This window comes from Hyperolius riggenbachi, chromosome 3, assembly GCF_040937935.1.
Source record: "Hyperolius riggenbachi isolate aHypRig1 chromosome 3, aHypRig1.pri, whole genome shotgun sequence".
NCBI classification, from domain to species: Eukaryota; Metazoa; Chordata; class Amphibia; order Anura; family Hyperoliidae; genus Hyperolius; species Hyperolius riggenbachi.
Window position 1 is genome coordinate 513,289,521 of NC_090648.1, and position 26,160 is coordinate 513,315,680.

Below are 26,160 nucleotides of genomic sequence, written 5' to 3' on the forward strand. Positions count from 1 at the left end.
TTATCTGCGCTCTACACTCTTTGCCTGATCTCTGCACTCTTTGCCCACTCTCTGAAAGCTTTGCCCACCTTCTGTACTCTTTATCTGCGCTCTACACTCGTTGCCTTTTCTATACACTATTTGCCCACTCTCTGTACTCTTTATCTGTGCTCTACACTCTTTGCTTGTTCTATACACTATTTGCCCACTCTCTGAAAGCTTTGCCCACCCTCTGTACACGTTATCTGTGCTCTACACTCTTTGCCTGTTATATACACTCTTTGCCCACTCTCTCAAAGCTTTGCCCACCCTCTGTACACTTTATCTGTGCTCTACACTCTTTGCCTGTTCTATGCACTGTTTGCCCACTCTCTGAAAGCTTTGCCCACCCTCTGTACACTTTATCTATGCTCTACACTCTTTGTCTGCTCTTTTCTTGTTCTCTGCACTCTCTTCCCCACTGTCTGCACTCTTTGCCCACTCTGTACTCTTTATCAGCGCTCTACACTGTTTGCCTGATCTCTGCACTCTCTTCCCCACTGTCTGCACTCTTTGCCCACTCTGTACTCTTTATCAGCGCTCTACACTCTTTGCCTGATCTCTGCACTCTTTGCCCACTCTCTGAAAGCTTTGCCCATGCTCTGTACTCTTTATCTGCGCTCTACACTCTTTGTCTGCCCTTTGCCTGATCTATGCACTCTTTGCCCACTCTCTGCACATTTTGCATGCATGCTGTATTTTTTATCTATGCTCTACACTCTGTCTACCTTCTACTACTGCAGACATTTGAGAATCCCTGACTATAAGAAGTCCGTCTTCAAGAATGAATATGCGTTTTAGATGTGACCTCTCCCTTTAATAAACATTGCCCCACATACAAGTGCAATTGACTTGACTGGATGCTAGAAATCTTGGCTGTGCTACCCTCTGTGTACTCTGGAGATAAATATAATTCATTCTTTAGAGAGCTTTTACATGGCTTATAAAATTAAAGCAGCGTACAAAACAAGAGTCACTCAAAGAAGTCTGTGCATTGGCATCAGTTTGATTGCCTCATAGCCTGAACATCTGCCTGTGTGGTTATAGCGCTGGGAGTTTCCTAACAGACATTGTTGTAACCTACAGATCACAGTCATGGACCTAAACTACCAACCTGCTCAGAACAAAGCAGTAAACAGTACTTGTGTGTAGGAGTCTCTACTGAGAGAGAGCTCATATAGGCCAAGCCACCGGTGCTGCCCCCACCCCTCCCACCACTGTAATGAAGGAGAGAGATTGATATGACCAAGAGGCCGTCTGGTATGACATTGAACACCAAGGCCGGTATGATGAAATGATATGGCCACGGTATGGTATGCCTGGAAGCCTACAGATGGGCACGATGTTGTGTTTGTGTGTGAGCAGCCATCACGCCACAGCTATACAAACCTTGGGCAGAGACGCTCGGGATCCAGAGCTCTGGGTTGTCATAGTCAGCACGGTGGTGATGCCAAGGCCAACCCTGGCAGGAGCGGCATCCATGTTGATCCAGAAGGACACCCAGGAGAGGATGACGATCAGCAGGCTGGGAATGTACATCTGAATGAGATAATAACCCATCTGTCTCTCCAGGTGGAAGCGAGCTTCAATGCATGTGAATTTACCTACAAGAGAAACACCAGGGTTAACTCTGTGCTTCCGGCGCTCATACCTACCCAACCTTTTGAGATAAGAAAGTGTGACACTTAAACCACACCCTAATCACTCCCCCGACACACCCCTAGTCACGCCCACCATAAAGATTCCATGAAAAAAAATATGTTTTATAATTTAAACCATACTGGTCCTTTTTATCCTGGTTCATTATTCTTCATATTAACATTTGAAAAGAAGAAATACATTAATTTAAAGATAAACTCTGACCAAGAATTTAACTTCATCCCAATCAGTAGCTGATACCCCCTTTTACATGAGAAATCTATTCCTTTTCACAAACGGATCATCAGGGGGCTCCGTATAGCTGATATTGTGGTGAGACCCCTCCCACAGGAAACTGTGAGAACCATTGTCCTGGCAGTTTCCTGTCTATGAACCTTGCTGCATTGTGGGAAATGGCTGTTTACAGCTGTTTCCAACTGCCAAAAAAGCAAGCAGCAGCTACATCACCTGCCAGCAGTAAAAATGTCACCATGTGATAAATGTCAGAATGTAAATCAGGGAGAGGAAAGATTTTACAACGGGAAAACACTGACTGAATCATTTATACATAATTATTGTAAAAATGTAGCACTTTTTTTTATTACATTCTTTTCACTGGAGTTCCTCTTTAAGGGATAAGAATAAGTTTAGAGTCAATGAAACACATTTTTTCAGTAGATAAATTACATATAAAACACAGATCTGAACATCAGTCCTGAAAGAGGGACAAATGAGGAATAAAGAGGGACAGAGGGACAGGGCTCCCAAAGAGGGACTGTCCCTCCAAAAGAGATTACACCCCTCCCCCAGCACTGTCTATGCAACAATTACATGAAACAAAGCACTTATGACTGGTTCAGACAGAATTCCAAAGGCAGCACATTTAGACCTTCGGTTCCCGTCATCCAGTCGTCCAGTTGCGTTTTGAACCCTATAGGGGAACATGTAACTGCCAATAGCAACTACCTGGGTTAGGTATCAGGAAGGGGGTCTTCGGCCCGGTTCACATTAGTGTTCGCTATCAGGATTTTCCGGGTCTGATCCGGACCGCATACTGTACAAACGGAACGTACGTATAGCAATGTAATGTCTATGCGGACGTTCACACGCGTCAGTTCCGTACGTACCGGAGCCGGATCAGATCCGGACTCCGGACTCTTTTCCAACATGCGCTATTTTTTGGGTCCGGATCTCCGGCCCACGCACCCGGACCGGAGCCGGACCTGAGCCTGACAGCACCATCCGGAACACAGAAACCAATGGGAAACGGAAGGCACAGAACACACTGCCTACAAAAACCTGACGTTCTACCCCACTTCCTATGCGTATCCAAGCGGCCATTTCGGATGGGGACACATGGGCCAAGCATGTCTGGAGTGGAGCAGCAGTGACAGACGTGCTGGAGCGGTTTTGGCAGAATGTCGGAGGTGGAGGTGAGGCCTGCAGCGGAGGAACCTGATTCTACAGGTGCACCAGGTGCACCTTCTGCTGACCCCAACATTTTTTTATTTAATTTCGCTATTTTTTGCCCACGGATCCGGATGGCAGCCTGATGCATGCCTGATGCAAACGGACCGGATCCTGATCGGATCTTGATCGGAACCGTACGGTTCCGATCAGGATCAGGTCCTGATCCGATCAGGATCCGATCAGGATCCGGTCCGTTTGCAAGGCAAAACGCAAGTGTGAATGGGGCCTTCGGGTTAGACACCATTAAGGGGGGGGGGGTCTTAGGGTTAGGCACCACCAGGGGATTCTTAGGGTTAGGCACCACTGTACATTTTACTCCACCCATGACTATGACCACATTTTGCAACAACACCCATTTTGTCCAGAGGGGGGCACAACAACTGTCTTTGTCCCCAGGCACTGAAAACCCTAGCTACGCCTCTGGTTATCCACGAGTGATCTGAAAGTCTCTGATTGGCTGATCACCATCATGTGATCAGATGACCCTTCTGGCTACAGCTGGAAGCAGAAGTACCACATGATCAGTCACATGACTGTGACCAGCCAACTAGAAACAAATGAGGCACCTGACGAAATCGATCCTATTTCTTGACCAATTTGTCTCCAGGATAAATGTATGCAGAGTGAATTGATTATCTGTAATGATGATGCCTGTTCTGTGCAAGACGCCGAAAACAGAATGAGCAAAAATCAGTGATTTGTGCGCTTTTCTTAGAATGTACAAAACAAGTCAGCATGTCTGTCCGTCTCAGTGATTCACTGTCAATAAAGTTGTCAATGGTCTGAAAGCAAAGCTTACAAATTAACTTTTATTAGGCAAATGACGTGACTTTGCATTCTGCACACCTCCCAGCGAATGAGCAATAGAAGAAGGGGTGAGGGGGAGGGTAGGTGGCGCAGTCAGCGTTCTGGCAAAACATGGGTTACAGTCAGGAATCGAGTGAAGCCTGAATCCCTCCGCACATGTTTACAGAGAGCAGTAACCAGAATCTGTACAGCTCCCGACATGCACCAATTCCCATCACTGTTCTGATGAACCAGTAACGGGTCCAAGCAAGAAATTTGTGGACAATTCGCAAACCAGAAATTAGGTGCAGCCACAGGCGCCTATATTTATTTATAGCATTACCGGCTACAGTTCATTTTATAATCAGAATCAATTTTACTAGGACAAATATGGTAAGTTTGCACTTACAAGGAATTTGACTTGGTAGTAGGGATGATCGGAACAGGCAATTTCCGATATCGCAGAAATTCTGCAGTAACGAAATTCCGTAACCGCTACATTCCGGCGGATCAATTTCCACAATGTTAAAGGGAACGTAATGGATGTTTCCTTTTACACCAATACCAGTTCCCTGGCAGTCCTGCTGATAACTTTGGCTTTAGTGGTGGCTGAATCACAATCCTGATTACAATTTTTCTGCTGGGGAGCAGCAGGAGATGTCATAGGCCATGGGACCTAGCGGTGGTTCCACGGCAGTCATTACAGCAAAATTTGAATTTAGTCTGTCCAATCTTCATCGTGAATCAGTGAGAGGGGCCTTGTAATTATCACTGATCCATGACTCGTTCATTTTTATGAAGCGCACGCAGTGTCACTGTGCCTGTCCGGTACCTGTCTGTGTGTGACAGGTGCACATTATAATACCCATCACTGCATATGAACCTGTTGTTCACAGTGCACCCACCTACCTACGTGAGCACACGTTGTGTGATATTTAATACCACCAGTCACTGTACCTGTTCACAGTACGTGTTTGTGACAGGTGCACATTTGTAATACCCATCACTGCATATATCTACCTGTTGTGTTTAGTGCACCCACCCACCTACGTGAGTGCACGCAGTGTGATATACCACTCTGTGCATACCTGTTAACTGCACCTGCGTGACTGCACATTGTATTAGTCAAGTCAGTGCATACCTTTCACTTCATCCCCCCCTTGATATGGACAAAACAGGTAGAGACAGAGGTAGAGGCAGACCCAGAGGCAGGCCACCTGGCAGGTCTGTTCGAGGTCGCCCTGTCATGATTTCGTGCAGCCCTCGATCAAAGTACAATGTTCAGAAGAAGGCACGTGCCATCAACCCCCAATATTGTCAGGACATAGTTGACTATTTAACACAGAACACCTCATCTTTCTCAGCTTCTGCACGGAGGCGTGACATATCTTCCTGCTCTGATTCTGGCACCCCACTTAACACTCAGTCGGCCACCACCACCAAAGTGCCATCACCCCAGGGCTCAGCTGTGTGGACATTTTTTTGTGCGTCTGCCTCAGATGAGAGCAATGCCATCTGTACTCTCTGCCACCGAAAATTGAGCCGTGCAAAGACCAAGACCCGCGTAGGGACAGCTGCTTTACGAAGGCACATGATTACAAAGCACAAACTGCAATGGGATGACCACCTGAGGAAAAGCAGCACACAAAAGCAAAGCAACACACTGCAGTGGAAGATACCAGGCCGCAATTTTTTCTCAAAAAAGGAGATACCTAAACTGTACCGTGATTTTGAAAGGCAAGTGGTTACATCTTTGGCACACAGCGTTGGGTCAAGAGTCCATCTGACCACAGATGCCTGGTCTACAAAGCACGCTCAGGCCTGCCCGAAGTCAGTCCCCACACACAGCATCTCTGCCTGCACGCCGTGTGACTGCCTGCCCCAAGACTAAGTCGCTCCCCACACAGCACCTCTGCCTGCAGGCCGCTTGACTGCCTTCTCTGCCACCACCAACAGGGTCCAGGACTCCAGTTGAATTCCTGAATTTTTAAGGCCGCTGCTAGCAGTGGTCGCTATACTAATTTTTCTGATGCGTGTACATGCCTGCCTAATTTTTCTGGCTGTACTGCAGCTGCAACAACAAAACAAAAGGCATGTACATGTGTCAATTCCCCTTCGTGATCATTACCTTGCCGCGGTGAAGGGGTTTGCGTATCACAATGAAGCAATGCACGCCGGCTATAGGAGTATCTCGGTAGGGGGCACGATAATAAGGTCGTTGCTTCATTGTGGTCAGACCAAATTTGATCAGCTGGACAATCACTGTTCTGTCATTCAGCTACATCAGCCAGGCGAGCATATGGGCTTGAAAGCCGCCATAACCTGCACTCTCGTCATGGTGCGCACCAGTCCAGCACGGCCGTCACTACACAAACGGCTGTTTGCAGTCATGGCATACCTTTCACTGCATCTTTGACTGCACATTGTATTATACCTGGCAGTCAGTGCATAACTTTCACTTGAATGGGTGGCAGACTTGCCCTCCATAATAGATTCTCGTTAAAGGATTTAAAGTTGATTCATCTCATGTACAGCAGGGCCTCGAAAGTCCTCCTGTATTGTTATTATTGGTCACTACCTCGGGACGTGCATGCCATGCCTGCTGCCTAGGGATGATCGGAATGAGCAAATTTCGAATGAGCAAATTTAAGTAATCGCAAATGAAACCTCGTTTATGCTAAATGGTAGCCCATGGGACCTAGTGGCTATTCCCCCGGTAATTTTTTTAAATTTTTTTTTATCATTTCTTTTTTTTTTGCAGCAGGTGGTGTCACTTAACCTTCCTGGCGGTCTATTAAAACCGCTATACGTATATATTAATAGCAGCGTTTTCTTTATATTACGCCCTGGAAAAGCCTTTCTGTGTATCTGGTGGGTCAGATGCCTGTGTCACCTGTTTTTCTAGTCTTTATACCTTTTGACTGAGCCATACAGAACTTTGTGTTACGGCCTGATGAAGGGCATAAGTATCATATAAAAGGCCCGAAACGAACATGTGTCGTTGCCTCTAAAGACACAATGCTCATTTAAGGGTACAACCAAGTCAAGCCAGAATACAATTCTTATCAGTTCCATCAGATTCAGCTCTCTGGATGCATTTTTGATGTACCATTTATCATATGGAAACCAGTTATGTGGAATTGAAGAAACCTTTTTTAATGTTTTTGTAATACGTGTTAATAAAGTTTTTCTATGAAGTTTTTGATACTACAGTATTCTAGTTCCTCGTTTTTTGAACCCAAGTCCTTTATCTTAAAGCAATCAAGGTCTATTAAAATCGCCAGGGGGGCAGCGCAGCACTTACATTTTTTTTTTTTTAAATTATGTAGCTAGCTTAGCGTGAGCTGCATGATAGCCGCTGAGCAGCGGCATCCCCCCACCCCTTCCGATCGCCTCCGGCGATCAGCACAAACAGGAAATCCCGTTCAGAACGGGATTTCCTGTTTGGCTTTCCCCGTCGCCATGGACGACGATCGTCATGGTCGTCAATCGTCATCCACGTCGTGACGTCATTGGGAGTCCCGATCCACCCCTCAGCGCCGCCTGGCGCTGTTAGGCCAGGCTGCGCAAGGTGTCTGGGGAGGGGGGCGGTGCGGCCGGTAGCGGCAAATCGGTGCGGAGGCGATCGGAAAGTACACGCAGGTAGCAAAGTGCTAGCTGCGTGTACAAAAAAAAATTTATACAAATCGGCCCAGCAGGGCCTGAGAAATCCTCCTGTGCGGCATAGTCTGTGCCCAGCACGGGCTTACCGCCAGGTAGGTTAAGCCATGGGACCTAGCGGTGGTCCCATGGCGGTCATTTTTGCGCCGCAGGAGGTGTCGCTTAAGCCATGGGACCTAGCGGTGGTCCCATGGCGGTCATTTTGGCGCCGCAGGAGGTGTCGCATAAGCTTTGGGACCTGGCGGTGATTCCATGGCGGTGGTTTTTGCACCGCAGGAGGTGTCGCATAAGCTTTGGGACCTGGCGGTGGTCCCATGACTGTGGTTTTTGCACCGCAGGAGGTGTCGCATAAGCTTTGGGACCTGGCGGTGGTCCCATGACTGTGGTTTTTGCACCGCAGGAGGTGTCGCATAAGCTTTGGGACCTGGCGGTGGTCCCATGCCTGTGGTTTTTGCACCGCAGGAGGTGTCGCATAAGCTTTGGGACCTGGCGGTGGTCCCATGACTGTGGTTTTTGCACCGCAGGAGGTGTCGCATAAGCTTTGGGACCTGGCGGTGGTCCCATGACTGTGGTTTTTGCGCCGCAGGAGGTGTCACGTAAGCTTTGGGACCTGGCGGTGGTCCCATGACTGTGGTTTTTGCACCGCAGGAGGTGTCGCATAAGCTTTGGGACCTGGCGGTGGTCCCATGCCTGTGGTTTTTGCACTGCAGGAGGTGTCGCATAAGCTTTGGGACCTGGCGGTGGTCCCATGCCTGTGGTTTTTGCACCGCAGGAGGTGTCGCATAAGCTTTGGGACCTGGCGGTGGTCCCATGCCTGTGGTTTTTGCACTGCAGGAGGTGTCGCATAAGCTTTGGGACCTGGCGGTGGTCCCATGCCTGTGGTTTTTGCACCGCAGGAGGTGTCGCATAAGCTTTGGGACCTGGCGGTGGTCCCATGCCTGTGGTTTTTGCACTGCAGGAGGTGTCGCGTAGGCTATGGGACCTATACAAAATGGTTGGGATGGGTGAGATAGCTAGGGAGCTGGTTGCTAACATAGGATTGATTGGTTTTTGTTAACACTGTAATTGGTGCTGAAATAATTCCGATTTTCATGCAGAAATCTGTTTGGGTGGTTTTTGTAGGCCTCTGATTGGTGCAGAAATTCCGATTTTCATGAAGAAATCCTGTTGTTTTCACTTTAAACTTCTTCTAGGGGCTTCCTTGTGATTGGCTAACAGAATTCTGCATTCCGCTGGAATTACGCATCGTTCCGCGGAATTTCCGCTATAGCGCTAAGGCAATTTAGTTCCGATGCGACGGAACGGAATCACCAAATTCCGTCCGGAATTGCGGGAAAATGAATTCCGCGGAACGCGGTGAGCATCCCTACTGCTGCCTTCCTTAGATGTGTGGTGGTGGTAGCCGTTTCTTAGGCTCCCCCTCCGGACCGGAATCGAACCAGGATTCCCCGGCCATTACCCGTGGTCACCATGCTACTGAGAAAGTACCATCTAAAGTTTCACATTTTCACACAGTTGAATGAATGGCAGACTTGCCCTCCATAACAGATTCTCGTTAAAGGCAAGTGGTGTCATCTCTGGCACACATCGTTGGGTCATGGGTCCATCTGACCACAGATGCCTGGTCTTCAAAGCACGGTCAGGGCAGGTAAATTACTTAAACAGCAAATGGGTCTTTACTTGAATGTGTGGTGGTGGTAGCCACTTCTCAGGCTCCCACTCCGGACCGGAATAGAACCCTGATTCCCCGGCCATTACCTGTGTTCACTCACAATGGCAGACTTTCCCTCCATAACAGATTCTCGTTGTAGGTACTGAACAGCCAGCAGAAAATGTAAATTAAAAAAAATAGATGTAAGCTTTAACAATGGTAGAGAAAGAACCATGGAAAGTTGATAAGGCAGTCAGATATTACCTGATATCACTGAGTGAGGAAGAGCAATCTCGCCATGGTGCGCACCAGTCCAGCACAGCCGTCACAACACAATCAGCTGTTTGCGGTGCGTTACACAGTGAGTTTGGTGTATCAGTGTGAAGCAGTACTCTAATTACACTCCCTGATTGATGTATACACATGCAAGATGTTTGAAAGCACGTTAGGCCTGCAATTTAGCATTCAGTGTGATTTCTGCCGTTAAAAAGCTGCTTTGCGTCACATCCAGATTTTTCCCAGGGACTTTTAGCATGTATCCCACTCCGCCATGCCCCCCTCCAGGTGTTAGACCCCTTGAAACATCTTTTCCATCACTTTTGTGGCCAGTATAAGTGCTTCTAGTTTTCAAAGTTCGCCTCCCCATTGAAGTCTATTGCGGTTCGCGAAAGTTCACGCGAACCGAACTTTTGCGGAAGTTCGCGAACCGAAAATCGGAGGTTTGGGCCATCTCTACGTAGGATTGGTTGGTTTTTGTTAAGACTCTAATTGGAGCAGAATTTCAGTTTTTAATGCAGAAATCATCTTCTGTGATGGGTCTATCCCTTCTGATTGGCTAATGCAGCTTTTACACGCTTCTGTTTAAATTCCGAAGGAATTCCACATAGTAATTCCGCTATTTCCGTTTACCGCTATAGCTTTTCCGTTCCGGCTCAACGGAACGGAATTGCCAATTTCACGACCGGAATCGCGGAAATCTCACTTCCACGGAATCCGACGAGCATCCCTACTTGGCAGTTGCATACAGATTAGGGTGAGGGTTAGTGTTAGGCATAGGTGGGGAGAAGTTAGTATTAGCAGTAGGTAGGGAGGGTTAGGCATAGATGAGGGCAGGTTAGGGTGAGACGTAGGTAGGTGGCAGGCTAGGGTAAGGTGTAGGTAGGGGCAGGTTAGATTGAGGCATAGGTAGGGGGCAGGTTAGATTGAGGCGTAGGTAGGGGCAGGTTAGGGTGAGGCATAGGTAGGGGGCAGGTTAGGGTGAGGCATAGGTAGGTGGCAGGTTAGGGTGAGGCATAGGTAGGTGGCAGGTTAGGGTGAGGCGTAGGTAGGTGGCAGGTTAGGGTGAGGTGTAGGTAGGTGATAGGTTAGTGTTAGGCATAGATAGGGAGAACTTAGTATTATTAGTAGGTAGGGGGGTTAGGCATAGATGGGGGCAGGTTAGTGTTAGGTGTAGGTAGGTGGTAGGTTAGTGTTAGGTGTAGGTAGGTGGTAGGTAAGTGTTAGGTGTAGGTAGGTGGCAGGTTAGGGTGAGGTGTAGGTAGGTGGCCGGCTAGGGTAAAGGCGTAGGTAGGGGCGGGTTAGTGTTAGGTGTAGGTAGGTGGTAGGTTAGTGTTAGGGCCTGTACACACTGAAAAATGCAGGCAAAAACGCAAGCGCATGCGTTTTTAAAGTGCCTGTAGTTTTAAAAACGCATGCGCTTTTGCCTGCGTTTTTTGTGCGTTTGCGTTTTTCTTGTAATTGCTGATTGGCTAAAGAATCCTTTGTTTTTTTTCTAGTTTACATTTCAACAGGAATCAGGAGATTGCAGAGTCTTCTGGGATACTGACTTCTGAAAAACGCAGGCAAAAACGCAAGCGCATGCGTTTTTAATGCGTTTTTCATGCGCTGCGCTTAAAAAAGCGCAGCAGGCACTGCGTTTGCGTTTTTTTAAAAACGCATCGCACCAGTGTGTACAAGTCATCACGATTTTCATTCTTTTTCAAAAGACCTTGCGTTTTTAAAAACGCATGCGTTTTTAAAAACGCAACGCAAGCGCAGCAGTGTGTACAGGCCCTTAGGTGTAGGAACGTGGCAGGTTAGGGTGAGGCGTAGGTAGGGGGCAGGTTAGGGTGAGGCGTAGGTTGATGGCAGGCTAGGGTAAGGCGTAGGTAGGGGCAGGTTAGATTGAGGCGTAGGTAGGGGGCAGGTTAGGATGAGGGGTAGGTAGGTGATAGGTTAGTGTTAGGCTAGTATTATTAGTAGGTAGGGGGGTTAGGCATAGATGGGGGCAGGTTAGTGTTAGGTGTAGGTAGGTGGCAACAAGTTAGTGTTAGACATAGATGGGGAAAGTTAGTGTGAGTATAGGATAAGATAGGCCGAAAATAGAATATCAGTAACATTATCAAATTAATATTATGCAAATGGCGTATCCTGCTTTGTACAAGTAACATGTGCGTTGTGTACGTAGCGCAATACACGCAGCACCTGTTACTTTGTTTGTGTAAATGCCAGTAAAATACATTTGACCACAGTTTGGTGAATCTGCCCCAAGGAGAGAGAAGCAGAGATAAGACATGAGATAAGACAGATAAGGGGAGTTCATTCCCGAGAGAAGTTTTGTAAAGCAACCCCAGTAGGTGTCACCCACATACAGCTATCGGGCTGCCACTGTGAAGACAATCATCTGTGGAAGTACAAACACTGGTGCACATTGTATAGAACAAATAATCTATGGGAGTACCAACACTGGTGCATATCGTGTATAGTAGTGATGGTCAAATAGATGCAGATAAGTTTGAGTTGATGCAAATTTATGCAAATTTGTAATGCAAATTTATGAACCAATCGGATTTTACCTCAGCAGGATTTGATTGGTTCATTTTGAAGCGGCATAAATTTGCATAAATATTTGCATACATTTGCATAAACTCAAAGTTATTTGCATCTACTTGACCATCACTAGTGTATAGCAATGCTGTAACCTCACTGAGTCTGCCAGTGTGAATAGTGCAGGTGATAATGACAGAAGTACTGACCTGTACTGTAGTGTTTGGTGCAATACCGCAAGTCCTTCTCCTCCTTCATGATGAACTGCGGCAGCGTGAGACCCTCGGCCACCTGCACAGCCCCCACCTCTTCCCACTCAAATATCAGATCGTTCATAGTGTAGCCAACTGCAGGAAAGCCAGGAGACAGCAACGTCATCATCAGCAATGCAAAATATGGCCAATATTCACCTTTTTCTCTAAAGTTCTTTTTCATTTGTTTACAATAACTTTTCAGTTGAAAGAAGCACCAAAACGTAGATGAGAAAGTACTGGCAACAATATTCGGAGTATTTTCTCACTCGCTGGTGGCATAAAAGGCATTTCATAGATAAGGGCCCATATACAATTCACTGTTTCTCCTGACTTATCTCCAAGGAGGTCATTGTCATCTTCTCTTTCCAACTGACTCTTTAGCATTTTACAATTGAAAAAGTCCCCAAAAGTAGGTGAAAAAAGTACTATCAGAATTATTCGGAGTATTTTCTTGCTCGGTGGTGGTTTACAGGACACCTGAGGTGAAAATAAACTAATTAAATAAACAATTGCACCCATCTTCTCCTAAAAATTATAAGATATTCCACAGTTTTATTTTACATTTAAATTTACGTTTTAAGTTTTTACTGTTTTATTGTTCTTGCTCAATGACACATTCATTGAAATATGCCAGAGCTAAAATATATGAACTAGTTACCCTTGTTATCTCTTTCCTGCTCTCAGAAGCCGTTTTCTGCTAGGAAAGTGTTTTATAGTTGGAATTTATTATCAGTGAGGGTCACACTGTAGTTTGACCCAGTCCAGGAACCACCACTTACATACCTGATGTTTAACTCTTTGAGGCAGAGAAAGAAAAAAAAGGAACACAGCCTAGTTATTTGTGTGCTAGGCACTGTACATACACATGTCTATCTCATCATGTCTCATGTCACCTCGGGTATCCTTTAAGACAAGGTGTAAATATATCACCTAGGAGAAAACTCAGAGGAAAAAGTGAATTGAATAAGGGCCATGGGGAGATGCCATTTATATGCAGATGAGTTTTCTATAATGCTTTTAAAGGGTAAGTGTAGCGATAATTTGGGGAGGAAACTATTTTTTCTTTATAGTTGTACTTCATCACACATGTGCTGCCCAGCCATGTGTGCTCCCTGTCGCACTGTTGTGACTGGAAGCATTCCGCGCCTGTGCAGTAGCTCCTGGCAACGGGAGCGCGCACACTAGGCCACACATGCATGGTAAAGTGTGACTCAGCCAGAGTACCCGGCTGTCTAGCGGGGAACAGGAGCTGCCGGGGAGACGGTGAGGGACCGAGTGGCCTCAAAGGGGCTGGAGGAAGCCCCAGATAAGTATAAAACCTGAGACTTAGTTCACTCAGGTTCACTTTAAGGTGGCTACACACAACACAATAAAAAGATCCAATTTTATGGCAATTCAATTAAGACGATCGGTTGTGCATAAAAATCGAGGGTTTGAGAAATCTGATCGAATTTCTTTTTTTTGTTTTCAATAAAACTTGATCGGGAGTGGCAACATTTTTGTACAATTCTTCAGAAGATTGAATGATGTAAGATAGAGGGTCAAATTCTTGATATATAGGACCGAAGGATTTTTTTCAAAGTTTTTCAGTCTTTTTCAATCATTCAATCCACAACATTAACCACTTCAGCCTTCAGTCATTTTTCACCTTGTGTATCAGAGCAATTTTCACCTCCCATTCATTCACCAATAACTTTATCACTAATTATCACAATGAATTGATCTATATCTTTGTTTTTTCTCCCACCAATTAGGCTTTCTTTGGGTGGTAAATTTTGCTAAGAATTATTTTTTTCTCAATGCATTTTAACAGGAATATTAAGGAAAAAAATGGTAAAAAAAAAGTCATTATTTCTCAGTTTTCGGCCATTATAGCTTTAAAATAATACATGCTACCGTAATTAAAACCTATGTATTTTATTTGCCCGTTTGTCTCGGTTATTACACTATTTAAATTTTGTCCGTATCACAATGTATGGCGCCAATATTTTATTTGGAAATAAATGTGCATTTTTTAAGTTTTGTGTCCATCACTATTTACAAGCTTATAATTTAAAAAATTTAAAATTAGTTGTAATTGTAATTGTTTTTTCATAAAAAATTGTATTTGGGTAATTTTTGGTGTTGGTAATAAACAGTTAATTTTAAATGTATTAATGTGGGTTTATTGTATTAAAAAATGTATGTAGATGTAGTTTTACTATTTGGCCACAAGATGGCCACAGTGAGATTTTTTTTTCCTTAGCCCTGGAAGCGCACTGATCGCTTCCAGGAAGCATATAGAGGACGGGAAACTTTTTTTTATGTCAGAAAGACCGTGGCCTTTGATGAGAAGCCGTCGGTTTTTATGCCAGGGACTTAGATCAATAAATGTTCCCATTCATTGATCTCTGGGCTACTGGGGGGGCGGCACATGAGGGCGCGGGAGCGCGCAGCAGCCGCCTGGACGTGAGGATCACGTCCAGGGGCTGCACAAATGGTTAAAGAATCCACAATATTCCCAATATAGACACCGGTTGTGATCGTGTCTATAAAAAAAAATCAGGCGGCTTCTTGAAGGAAACAATCGATAATGAAATAGGGCCCACCAGCTTTATTATATATATTACACAATCTAACTAATCTGATCGTTCATTGAAAATTTTATATGATAGAATCAGAGGCACCTAAATGATAAAATAAATATTTGTATATATATTAAAATGAAGATTCAGCAAGATACTGTAAATCAAAATGTTTAATATGTTCTCCAAAAATTGCAAAGTGTTTCGTGGGTCACAGACCACTTCATCAGGCAATAAAAAACAGGAGCAACTGTTCACTAGCTCATAGCAAGTGTGGCACCACAGAAACTCCTCGGAGGGGCACGCTTGCTACGCAGTGCTGCAGACAGGTATACTTGGACATATGCTCCCCTTCTCAATGGACATGTGCTCCCCCTCTCATTCAGGGCAGTGCAGGGAGTGCTGCGATATTTACCTGTACCGTACATTGGGTCCCCTGTTCCCTCCGGAAGCTGCACTGTCAGCATACATCATGGCCCCAGGGAGGCAGAAGAGACCAGGTGCAGTGTGTGGTAGATCAGGTAAATACCAAAGTGCTCCCTGCATTGGGGGGATTGGCATAGGTTGGAATCAGTGGTGTGCCGCAATTACGCATCGTTATAGTAATGCAAAATTTCAGGGAAAATCGTAATTTATTTTGTATGTAATAGTAATTTTAAATAATTTAGCATAATTTCGTGCAGATTTTAGTGGTTAATAGCAAAGCCCTCATACAAGCTATTTACACCAAAATTGCTACACATATACAGGAAAATAGTGGGTACAAGTCAGAAAAAGAATTTTCCAAAAAGACTTTGTAGTTTTTGAGAAAATTGATTTTAAATATGCAAAGAAAAATGGTTTTTGATTTGTCATTTTAAAAACCATTTTTAAATAAAAAATTTGTCAGTTTAAAAAACATTTTTTCTTTGCATTTTCAAAATCGATTTTCTCAAAAACTACTAAAGGTCTTTTTGGAAAATTATTTTTCTGAATTTTACTATTCTCCTTAACATATGTAGCAATTTTGGTATAAATAGCTTTTATGAGGACTTTTCTTTCACTGCCAAAGTCACAAAATTACGAATTACGCGAAATTAAGAATCAATTAAATTTGCAAATCATAATTACATATAGGCGTAATTGCGGACATTTATGTAAAATTTAGCGTAATCGTAGTTAGCTGATTATGATCGTCACTGGTTGGAATGCCTGTACCCATAACAGGAGGGTGGGAGAGAGAGTAAAGAGATGGCAAGTGGTGACTGCCCACTTCATGCGGAGGGGAGAGGGGAAGCCAGTGGCGTAGCTAAGGAGATGAGGGCCCCGATGCAAGGTTTACAATGGGGCCCCCCCAAGCACTCTATACATAACAATTGATACGGCGCACCAAAACCTGCCAATAGCAACTACAGTGTCAGAGGTGCAAGAGGGGGATGGGGAACAGTTTGTTAAAGAATACCCGAAGTGACATGTGACATGATGAGATAGACATGTGTATGTAAAGTGAATAGCACACTAATAACTATGCTGAGTTCCTTTTTTTTTTCTCTGTCTGAAAGAGTTAAATATCAGGTACGTAAGTGGCTGACTCAGTCCTGACTCAGACAGGAAGTGACTACAGTGCGACCCTCACTGATAAGAAATCCCGACGATAAAACACTTTCCTAGCAGAAAATGGCTTCTGAGAGCAAGAAAGAGATAAAAAGGGGAATTTCTTATCAGTGAGGGTCACACTGTAGTCACTTTCTGTCTAAATCAGGACTGAGTCAGCACTTACATACCTGATATTTAACTCTTTCAGACAAAGAAAGAAAAAAAGGAACACAGCATAGTTATTTGTGTGCTAGGCACTGTACATACCCATGTCTATCGAATCATGTCACATGTCACTTGGTGTATCCTTTAATGATAATGATTACCACTATTCAAAGCATCTAAAGAAGTGATTATTATGAGCACAGGACTAATAGAGAGCTAATATTGTGCTTGAGGGAATGCCCCACGGGGCCCCTCTGGCCCAAGGGCCCTGATGCAGTTGCTACCTCTGCACCCCCTATTGCTACGCCACTGGGGGAAGGGTTGCATAGGGAAGACTGCCCACTACGTGGGGGAAGAAGGTGGAACTGTGGGGGGGGGGGGGGGTTCTATAGGTGGCCAGGGAATTTGTGGCTGAGTTTCTCTTCTTCACAATAAGCTGGCCTGCAGCACCGGCACACCAGTAATGACATCAGTGGTTAGAAGGTCAGTGGGTGCTTGGAGACAGAGAATAAGCCTGTATTATTCTTTATGCACAGTACAGACAGCAAGCGTTCTCAGCCAGCGACGCCCTCAGTACACTTACAGCTCTCCAGTTGCATGATGCAAGTCTGCACATCCATGGGGAAGTTCTTCAGATCCATTGGACAAGCCAACGTGAGAGTCAGCCTGTAACAATACACATGATCAGTATCACACACTCTAATAATAAAGACAAAAGAAATACCGAGAGCCCAATATAGTGTAGTATGCAAAACAGGGAGTTGGAAATGAAAAGTATATCGTGTATATACTCACAAATGTGGGTTCCCGCCTAGGTAACCACTGTGTAGGCAGGTGAGGAGATTAGACCTGTCCTCACTCAGGATTAAAAGTCGCTCTCTGTAGATAAGGAACAATGGGGCTCAACCCCTCCACCAGGGGTGGATATTGGTAATGTAAGAGGGAACAGAGGAGCCAGCAGGATAAAAGGCTTAAAATCCCTCAGGAGGTGGTGGTGGACTCGCCTCCCCGAAGCAGACAAGATACCGTCAGTTTTATGCCAACAGGTTTATTAATATACTCCAAAACAAACAGTGCAACGCGTTTCACGGGTATGTTCCCGCTTCCTCAGGCAATAAACAGATAGGAGTACACAGTATAGTCTCAAGGTCACAAATAGCGCCTCTGTCTGTTTTGGAGTATATTAATAAACCTGTTGGCATAAAACTGACGGTATCTTGTCTGCTTCGGGAAGGCGAGTCCACCACCACCTCCTGAGGGATTTTAAGCCCTTTAGAACCTTTTATGCTGCTGGCGCCTCTGTTCACACTGCAAGCGATTCAGATTCAGATTCCGCTTTTTAATCGGTTTTTACTTCAGATTCAGATTCAGATTTGCAGTTTGCTCCCTGCACACTGCAAAGCGGAATCTGAATCGGATGTAAAAACTGATTAAAAAGCGGAATCTGAATCTAAAACGCTTGCAGTGTGCAAGAGGCCTAATAGTCATTCCTTAGCAGTACCATAGTATGTATGCTCAGGTGACACGAAGTCAGAGGGATATGGAGGCTGACATATTTATTTCCTTTTAAAGGGAACCTAAACTGAGAGGGATATGGATGTTTTCCGTTTAAACAATACCAGTTGCCTGGCAGTCCAGCTGATCTCTGTGACTGCAGTAGTGTCCGAATCACACACCTGAAACAAGCATACAGCTAATCCAGTCTGACTTCAGTGAGAGCACCTGATCTGCTGCATGCTTGTTCAGGGGCTGTGGTTAAAAGTATTAGAGGCACAGGATCAGCAGGAGAGTCAGGCAACTGGTATTATTTTAAAAGGAAAAATCCATATCCTCCTCAGTTTAAGTTCCCTTTAAGCAATGCCAGTTGCCTGGCTGCCCTGCTGATCCTGTGTCTCTAATACTTTCAGCCATAGCCCCTGAACAAGCATGCAGCAGATCAGGTGCTCTGACTGATGTCAGACTGGATTAGCCGCTTGCTTGTTTCTTGTGTGTGATTCAGACATTACTGCAGACAAAGAGAACGGCGGGACTGCCAGGCAACTGGTATTGTTTAAAAGAAAGTAAATATGGCAGCCTCCATATCCCTCTCACTTCAGGCTTCCTTTAAAGTTGGCTTCCTCTAGTTCACTAGCATTATGAATCTTAGTCATGTTATAAACACTGGACTGTCATTTTTGTTCTATGGCTGGGTCCACACTTGACAAAATCACACGCTTTATTCTGCATGCAAAATCAACTGAAAACTAATGTTAGTCAATGGAAGGCTTCACAGATGAATGCAATTTTGCATGCGGAAAAAAAAACATACTTTTTGTAAGAAAAAAAATCACACAGTGTTCACATTTTTCAACTGAAAATTATCATCAGCTGTTGTGGAATAATGTACGTTTAAATGCACAGAAAGTGTGCAAAAATTGCGTACAGGAAAAGATGCATGTTTTTCACATGGACATGTGTGGTCCCCGCCTGACTGCTGCCTACTGGCAGAGCCGGGACAAGGTCCTCCAGCACCCAAGGCTGAGACACCAAAGTGTGCCCCTCCATCCCTCCCACCCCAGCCATCACACACTGATTGCTCTTAGACTAAGAGGCACCCCAGGGCCCCAACACCTTAATCTCTATATATCTGGCTTGTAGTCACTTCCATGTATCTACTTTTCTTATTTCTTTCTGCTTCAAACACAGTTAGGAATGACAGCTGAATGAATTGTGTGCCCCCTCCTACACTGCGCACTGCGCACTCCAGCCTATGCCTCGGCCCGGCCCTGCCTACTGGCTAATCTCATTCATCTCCACTCAGTGCAAAGCTGCATGCATAGTCTGTAAGGGCCCTTTTCCATTTGCAATCGCTAGCGTTAGCGCTAAATGCTAGCGATTGCGATTCAGCAAAATCCTTTTTTTTCCCGGCGATAGCAATTGAGATTTTGTGATGCACTGCAGGGCATAGCAAAATCGTGCCAATAATCGCTCTGCTGCGCGATCGCGTTTGTGTAAAAATCGAATCGTGGTAGTGGAAATAACCTACCGCGATTCCTACGTTATTTAGCAAACCCTATCGATTTTAAAATCGCTAGTGATTTGCGCTTTTGCGATTCAGCAAACTCAGTCGCGCTGGTGGAAAAGGGCTTCAAAAGGTTTTTGGAACAGATTTCAGAGCGATTCTAGACATGTTTAGAGAGGTTTTCTAAACATGCCTGCGTTCTTTGGAGCATTTTGTGTAGCAGATTTCATATATTGTTACAGTGAAGCTGTTACTGAACAGCTACTGTAACAAAAACACCTGGAAAACCGGTCTGATCTGGCGCTTTTCACAGCGGTTTTCCACTTTCATTTACTTTAACATTGAGGCAAAAACGTATCAGAAATCTAAAAAATGCTGCAGCCTCCGAGTTTGCGTTTGTGGAAAAAACGAACCGCTCTGGTGTGCACCAGGCCATTGAAATACATTACCCAAGCGGTTTTCAGACAGCTAGCATTTATAAAAATGCTCCAGAACCGCTCTGCCCTTAAAGTGGCCACTAATGGCCAAATTTCTAGCGAAAAATCGTTTGATCGATCAGAAATTCTGATTGGAAGAAAAATCGTTCACTACACCATCAATGAACCAATCTTTGCTTCCTATCTATCACAACCAAACAAGAAAATCCAAATTTTGGTTTGACAAAAATACAGTCCGACGATTTTTTTTATAATCGTTCATAATCGATTGTGCCCATCAACCGAGATTATTTTCAACCAATCCGATCAGAATTTCTGATCGCTCAAACGATTTTTCGCTATAAATTGGACAGTTAGTGGCCACCTTTAGATAGAGAACCAGAGGCAGCCATAAACATCACATATATACACCCCCTATCACCCCAGCGTCTGACTGACCGGATGCTGTAGAGGACGTTGCCGTTCTTGAAGATTCGCAGCAGCTTGTTGTCGGTGGTGATTTCGTGAAAGTTCGCTCCCTTCTCATTGGCGAAGAACAAGTCAGGCTTCCAGATGGAATCCAACATAGAGGGGTCCAGATCCAGGGAGTCATCGGGGTACTCGCTGTAAGCCAGGCGGGGGTCGTTCCATTGCTGACGCAGGAAGATATTCAACCGGTAGTCCTGAATTAAAATAAATGGGGTGATTAGAGGTGTCAAAAACATTATCATACTTACAGATGGTGGCGACTCCAGCTCCAGGGAGGAGGACAATGGCTGGCTGGGCCCATTTGGGTGATCAAAATTGATGTTTGTTTAGTGAGCTTTAGATATTTTTTGCCTAACTCAGATGATAAAATTAAAACTCACTAGTAACTGTGAGGCTTGGTGGTGTATTCTCCACAGTCAGCATGCAACGCATGAGCTGGCGTGGAGGAGGTACACACACTAGCACCAGGAAACAGGCTATCCCTAGTATAGTGGAGGGGAGGACTGACTCCAATAGGAGATTGTGGCGCACAGAGCCGGTGCAGATCTGACAGCCACAAACAATGCTTTCGTTATAACGTCTCAGCGCAAAGTAGCGCTGAGCGCATAAACCAGAACTGAGGAGATCAGGACAGGTAGACAGAATGAACGCTTGCTAGCTAGCGGCTACTTAGCGACAGCAAGCGTCCAAAACCAGACAGACTGGAATGAGGCAGCCAATGCGATGCGGCGATGGCGTGCCTCACAAAGACAGGACAGGATAGACAGGAAATAGCAGGATCGAGATAGATGAACGTAACACAGATAAATATACAATAAGTATGTTTTCCTAGCGTATTACAATTACAGCTATCAATGAAACTATTTGTAACGTCTGACTAACATATGTATATATCGGCAATGAACCGATATATGACATAAGCTGGAACACTGACTTAGACTGGAGCAATACAGGGAACAGGACTCAGAAGGATTCGCTATCTCTTCGCAGAGATGAACGCAATCCACAAACGGTAACAGAACAGGATTCAGAAGGATTCGTTATCTCTTCGCAGAGATGAACGCAATCCACAAACAGTAACAGAACAGGATTCAGAAGGATTCGTTATCTCTTCGCAGAGATGAACGCAATCCACAAGCAGAACCAGGAGCAGGGTAACTACCTCAGCACGGGTGGTCACGGTACGCGCAACCTACCAAAACGTGCTGGAAAGCTGACTAACTGCACACAGGATATAAACAGTTCGTGTACGTATACATCAGCGACACTGATGTATCAACGTAACACAAATACAAGGAAAATAATAAACGTGCTGGTATGCATATATATTGGCAATGAACCAATATATGATGCAAAGACCAGCAAAGTATCTTTATAACAAGAAACACGATCGGGGGCTAAAGCGACAGCAAGGCAGGCTTAAGCTGAAGCTATGAAAACCCAAGGAAACCCTGCAGGAAGCAGATCTTTATACTGAAGTCATCCAATGGGAGCAGACATGCAGATTCCCACACAGGTGAATGATAATCAGTCACAAGCTGACAGCAGGGAAAGACAGACAAAGCTATGCAACTTGCATGGAAATAGATCAGAACTGCCTGAGCTGCAGCACTACTACTTCCAGTAATAGCTGCTGCAGCAGCGATCATTACAGTACCCCCGCCTTTAAAAGCGGATTCCAGACGCTTTTCAAAACCGAAATTCCCAACAAAACAGTCTGACTGATAATTCATGATGACCGGGACAGCCCGGCAAGACCGAATTCCAGAATCAGTCCCCACAAGACTGGACCCATCAGAACCAGAACCTACAGAACCACGCCCATCAGTACCACAAGCCCCAGTGTGACACCCATCAGAACCATGATTTCCAGAAGAAAGCCCTCCGAAATTCCCTGAGCGATACCCACCGCCTTCCAGGAACCGTTCAGAAACGCCAAAGCCTTTGCAATGCCCACCGGTACTGTCTTTACCAACACAAAACCCACTGTTGAACCAGTCCAAGGCACCAGGACAGGTTTTCTCAGAGACCTCCCAGAACACCTTGAAGCTCCAAAGAGATCCCCATAGGTCAGAACGCCCCTTAGGCTCACATGGAGAACTATCAAGAACCCCTATGGAACCTAGGGCAATTCCCGAGTCAGGGCCACAAGGACAAACATCAATATCAGGGCTTTCAGGGACCAGAACCATCTCTGGGCATGCAGGCAGACTGGCAACATCAGAACATGTTCCCACTAAGGAAGCATCAGAGCACGCTAACACCTTAGACACACTTGGGCATTCTGGCACACAAAGAACATCTGGGCACACTGGCACAAGAGAAACCTCTGGGCACGTCAAGGAACTGTGAGCCTCAGGGTCAGCCAAGACAGGACCAAAACAAGGACTGGCCAAAAAAAAATCATCATGACTAAACTTCGCAACCACTGGACTTTTACACGAGAATGCTGGATCAGACTTAGATGTCGCTGATTCCAGCAAAGCCAGTAACAAATCAGATTCAGGGGCACTAACAAGACAGGACAAATCTTCTGATGTATGCACTGAACCAGATAGGGACTCCACAACTACCTCTGGACTGGACAGAGACTCATTTAATACACTGGATTGGAGCTCATGAGGCGCTGCAGAACAAGTCAGTATTGCAGCAGCCCCCACTGGACTAGGCAAAACTGAGGAATTCCCTGGACAGGAAGGGGACTCTGGAACTTCTGCCACAGCGGCCAGAGAACTAGAATCTTTCAGGATACAGGGCTGGGTTTCAGGAACACTCATCAGACCGGACTGAAATTCTGAGATTTCTATTATTTTGACCAGAGAATCAGAATTATCCATGTTACAGGGCAAGACTTCTGAAACATTCAGAGGACAGGGCTGGAGTTCCTCGGCTGTTACAACACTGGAGAGGGACTCAACAACATTGGTTAAATCAGACTGTGTACAGGGCAAGGTATCTGACACACTTGCTGACGAGGACAATATTTCAATGGCTTCTGCTTTGCTGGGCAGAAATTCATCAAGTTTTATTAGAGCAGACTGTAATTCCAAAACAGCTGCTAGACAAGTGAATATTACTGCAACACCAACTGAGGTAAGCAGTGCTTCAGCCTCCTCTGCTAGAGGGTTTAAAGTATCCAAAATACTGGGTGAAGCATAAGACTCTGCGACCACAGCTTCACTGGACAGGATCACTGAACAGTCCATATTGCAGGGCAAAACCATGGAAGCACCTGCTGGACAGCATAATGATTCTGTGACCTGAGTTTCATTGGAGAGATCTACTGCACAATTCATGGTACAGGGCAAGTTTATTGGAAAATTTTCTGAACAAGGTAATAATTCTGCGATTTCAGGTTCACATAGCAGATGCTCTGAGCTATTCACGAAACTAGAGCGAGGTGTAGAAACAGGAAGATCAAGACACAATGTTTGCGCATCTGCTGGATCAGACAGGAGTTGAACTTTATTAACACAGGTAATTTCTGCAGAAGTGTTTGCAGAGACAGGCAAGATTTTTCTGGTGTCTGTTTCACTAAACAAAGAGTCATGAGTACTGGCTAGGCTGGACTCGGAAGTCAGCAGGACCTCTGGATTCTCTGCTGAGAAATTTGCGCAGGGCAAGGTTAAGAATGTATCAGTGGCTTCTGTTTTACTGGGAAGTAACACTGAGTTATCCATAGTACAGGGTGGAATTGCAGGAACTTCAATTTCACACAAAAAGAGCTCCGAATCACCTGCTGAATCAGCCAAAGGTGCTGAAGCAGGCGGGTCAGAACGCCAAATTTGCGAATTCGGAGTCACAAAAAAATCATCCAAAATCAGTTCCCACACATCAATCAATGGAGCCACAAAGTCATACTCACACACACCAGTTTTGATTAGGTTATAGGCAGACTTAATGCATGCATTCAATACCAATTCACTTTTTGCACTGTAAAATTGACAAAATGAACTTGAATCATTCTTCCATTCATTGACCAGAGCTTCCATCTCTCCTTTCTCAAATGGAGGATTCCAAGCATACTTAACAGGCAGATCATGGTTTGCAGATATGATTGTAGCAGGGACATGTATAGGGTTAATTAGCAGGTGATTGGCAGATTCCTTATTCTTAAGAATCTCCAATACCTGTAGCAAGTGTTGAACTGTAGTGTATGCAAACTTCCCTTGGTTCACAAATAAGTTGATTTGTTCAATACTCTGTAATATCTCATCATAATCATACTCAGATAATTCTTTTAAACAAAAATCTTTATTTTCCCTAGCCAGGGAGGAAAGTTCATTAGTAGTTTCATAAGTCCATTTAACTCCCCTGAAAGACAATTGCATTTCATTATCTGTTAATGGCAGAATCTCATTATAGGTCTCAGTCGCTAAGGATAACGATTCTGCAGATTGGACACGTTTCTTAGAACGTTTGCGTTTTGCCTTTGACCTTGCGGTTTTTGGTGATTTATTCAAAGCTGCAGGAAAATTATCAGTAACACTTTCTGCTTGCTGCTCATTCTTGCAAGCAATTGAAGGAGCAGCTGATTGGCCTGCTGCCAGGAGTTCATTTAGAGGAAAAGGCAATGGATCTATGCGCAACCAGTTATGAATCACAAACGCTAGAAATTCCAGTGGTCTCTCTTTCAAATCGGAATGATTGAGAACATCAAATGCCCACTGGAATAATTCCCCTTTAAACAAAATATAACTTAGTTGGAGTGCCCAGGTTGAAACAGGAGTCGCTTGGAGATCAGGATTGGTCAGGAACCTGGCACATTCAGAGAAAAACTCATTTTCTGTTTCAGAGCTAAGTTCTTCAAATTTCTTAAAGGAACAGGAACCATAATTAACAGTGTCATACTTTCTGGGAATCCCCCCCACAATGGGGATTGGTAATGGGGTTTTCATAATGTGAGGCTTGGTGGTGTATTCTCCACAGTCAGCATGCAACGCATGAGCTGGCGTGGAGGAGGTACACACACTAGCACCAGGAAACAGGCTATCCCTAGTATAGTGGAGGGGAGGACTGACTCCAATAGGAGATTGTGGCGCACAGAGCCGGTGCAGATCTGACAGCCACAAACAATGCTTTCGTTATAACGTCTCAGCGCAAAGTAGCGCTGAGCGCATAAACCAGAACTGAGGAGATCAGGACAGGTAGACAGAATGAACGCTTGCTAGCTAGCGGCTACTTAGCGACAGCAAGCGTCCAAAACCAGACAGACTGGAATGAGGCAGCCAATGCGATGCGGCGATGGCGTGCCTCACAAAGACAGGACAGGACAGTCAGAAAATAGCAGGATGAGATAGATGAACGTAACACAGATAAATATACAATAAGTATGTTTTCCTAGCGTATTACAATTACAGCTATCAATGAAACTATTTGTAACGTCTGACTAACATATGTATATATCGGCAATGAACCGATATATGACATAAGCTGGAACACTGACTTAGACTGGAGCAATACAGGGAACAGGACTCAGAAGGATTCGCTATCTCTTCGCAGAGATGAACGCAATCCACAAACAGTAACAGAACAGGATTCAGAAGGATTCGTTATCTCTTCGCAGAGATGAACGCAATCCACAAGCAGAACCAGGAGCAGGGTAACTACCTCAGCACGGGTGGTCACGGTACGCGCAACCTACCAAAACGTGCTGGAAAGCTGACTA

The 26,160-nt window shown here is 45.0% G+C and overlaps 1 protein-coding gene across 1 annotated transcript in view; it reads right to left on the reverse strand.

The window, feature by feature from the left end:
• Positions 1–26,160, reverse strand: part of GLRA1 (glycine receptor alpha 1) — a 284,975-nt gene that overhangs the window by 19,267 nt on the left and 239,548 nt on the right. The window contains exons 4-7 of the mRNA XM_068273147.1: positions 20,463–20,686; positions 17,170–17,252; positions 12,238–12,375; positions 1,408–1,622 (exon numbers count right to left, since the gene is read on the reverse strand). Coding sequence (XP_068129248.1) covers positions 1,408–1,622; positions 12,238–12,375; positions 17,170–17,252; positions 20,463–20,686 — 660 coding nt within the window. The remainder of the gene's footprint in view (positions 1–1,407; positions 1,623–12,237; positions 12,376–17,169; positions 17,253–20,462; positions 20,687–26,160) is intronic.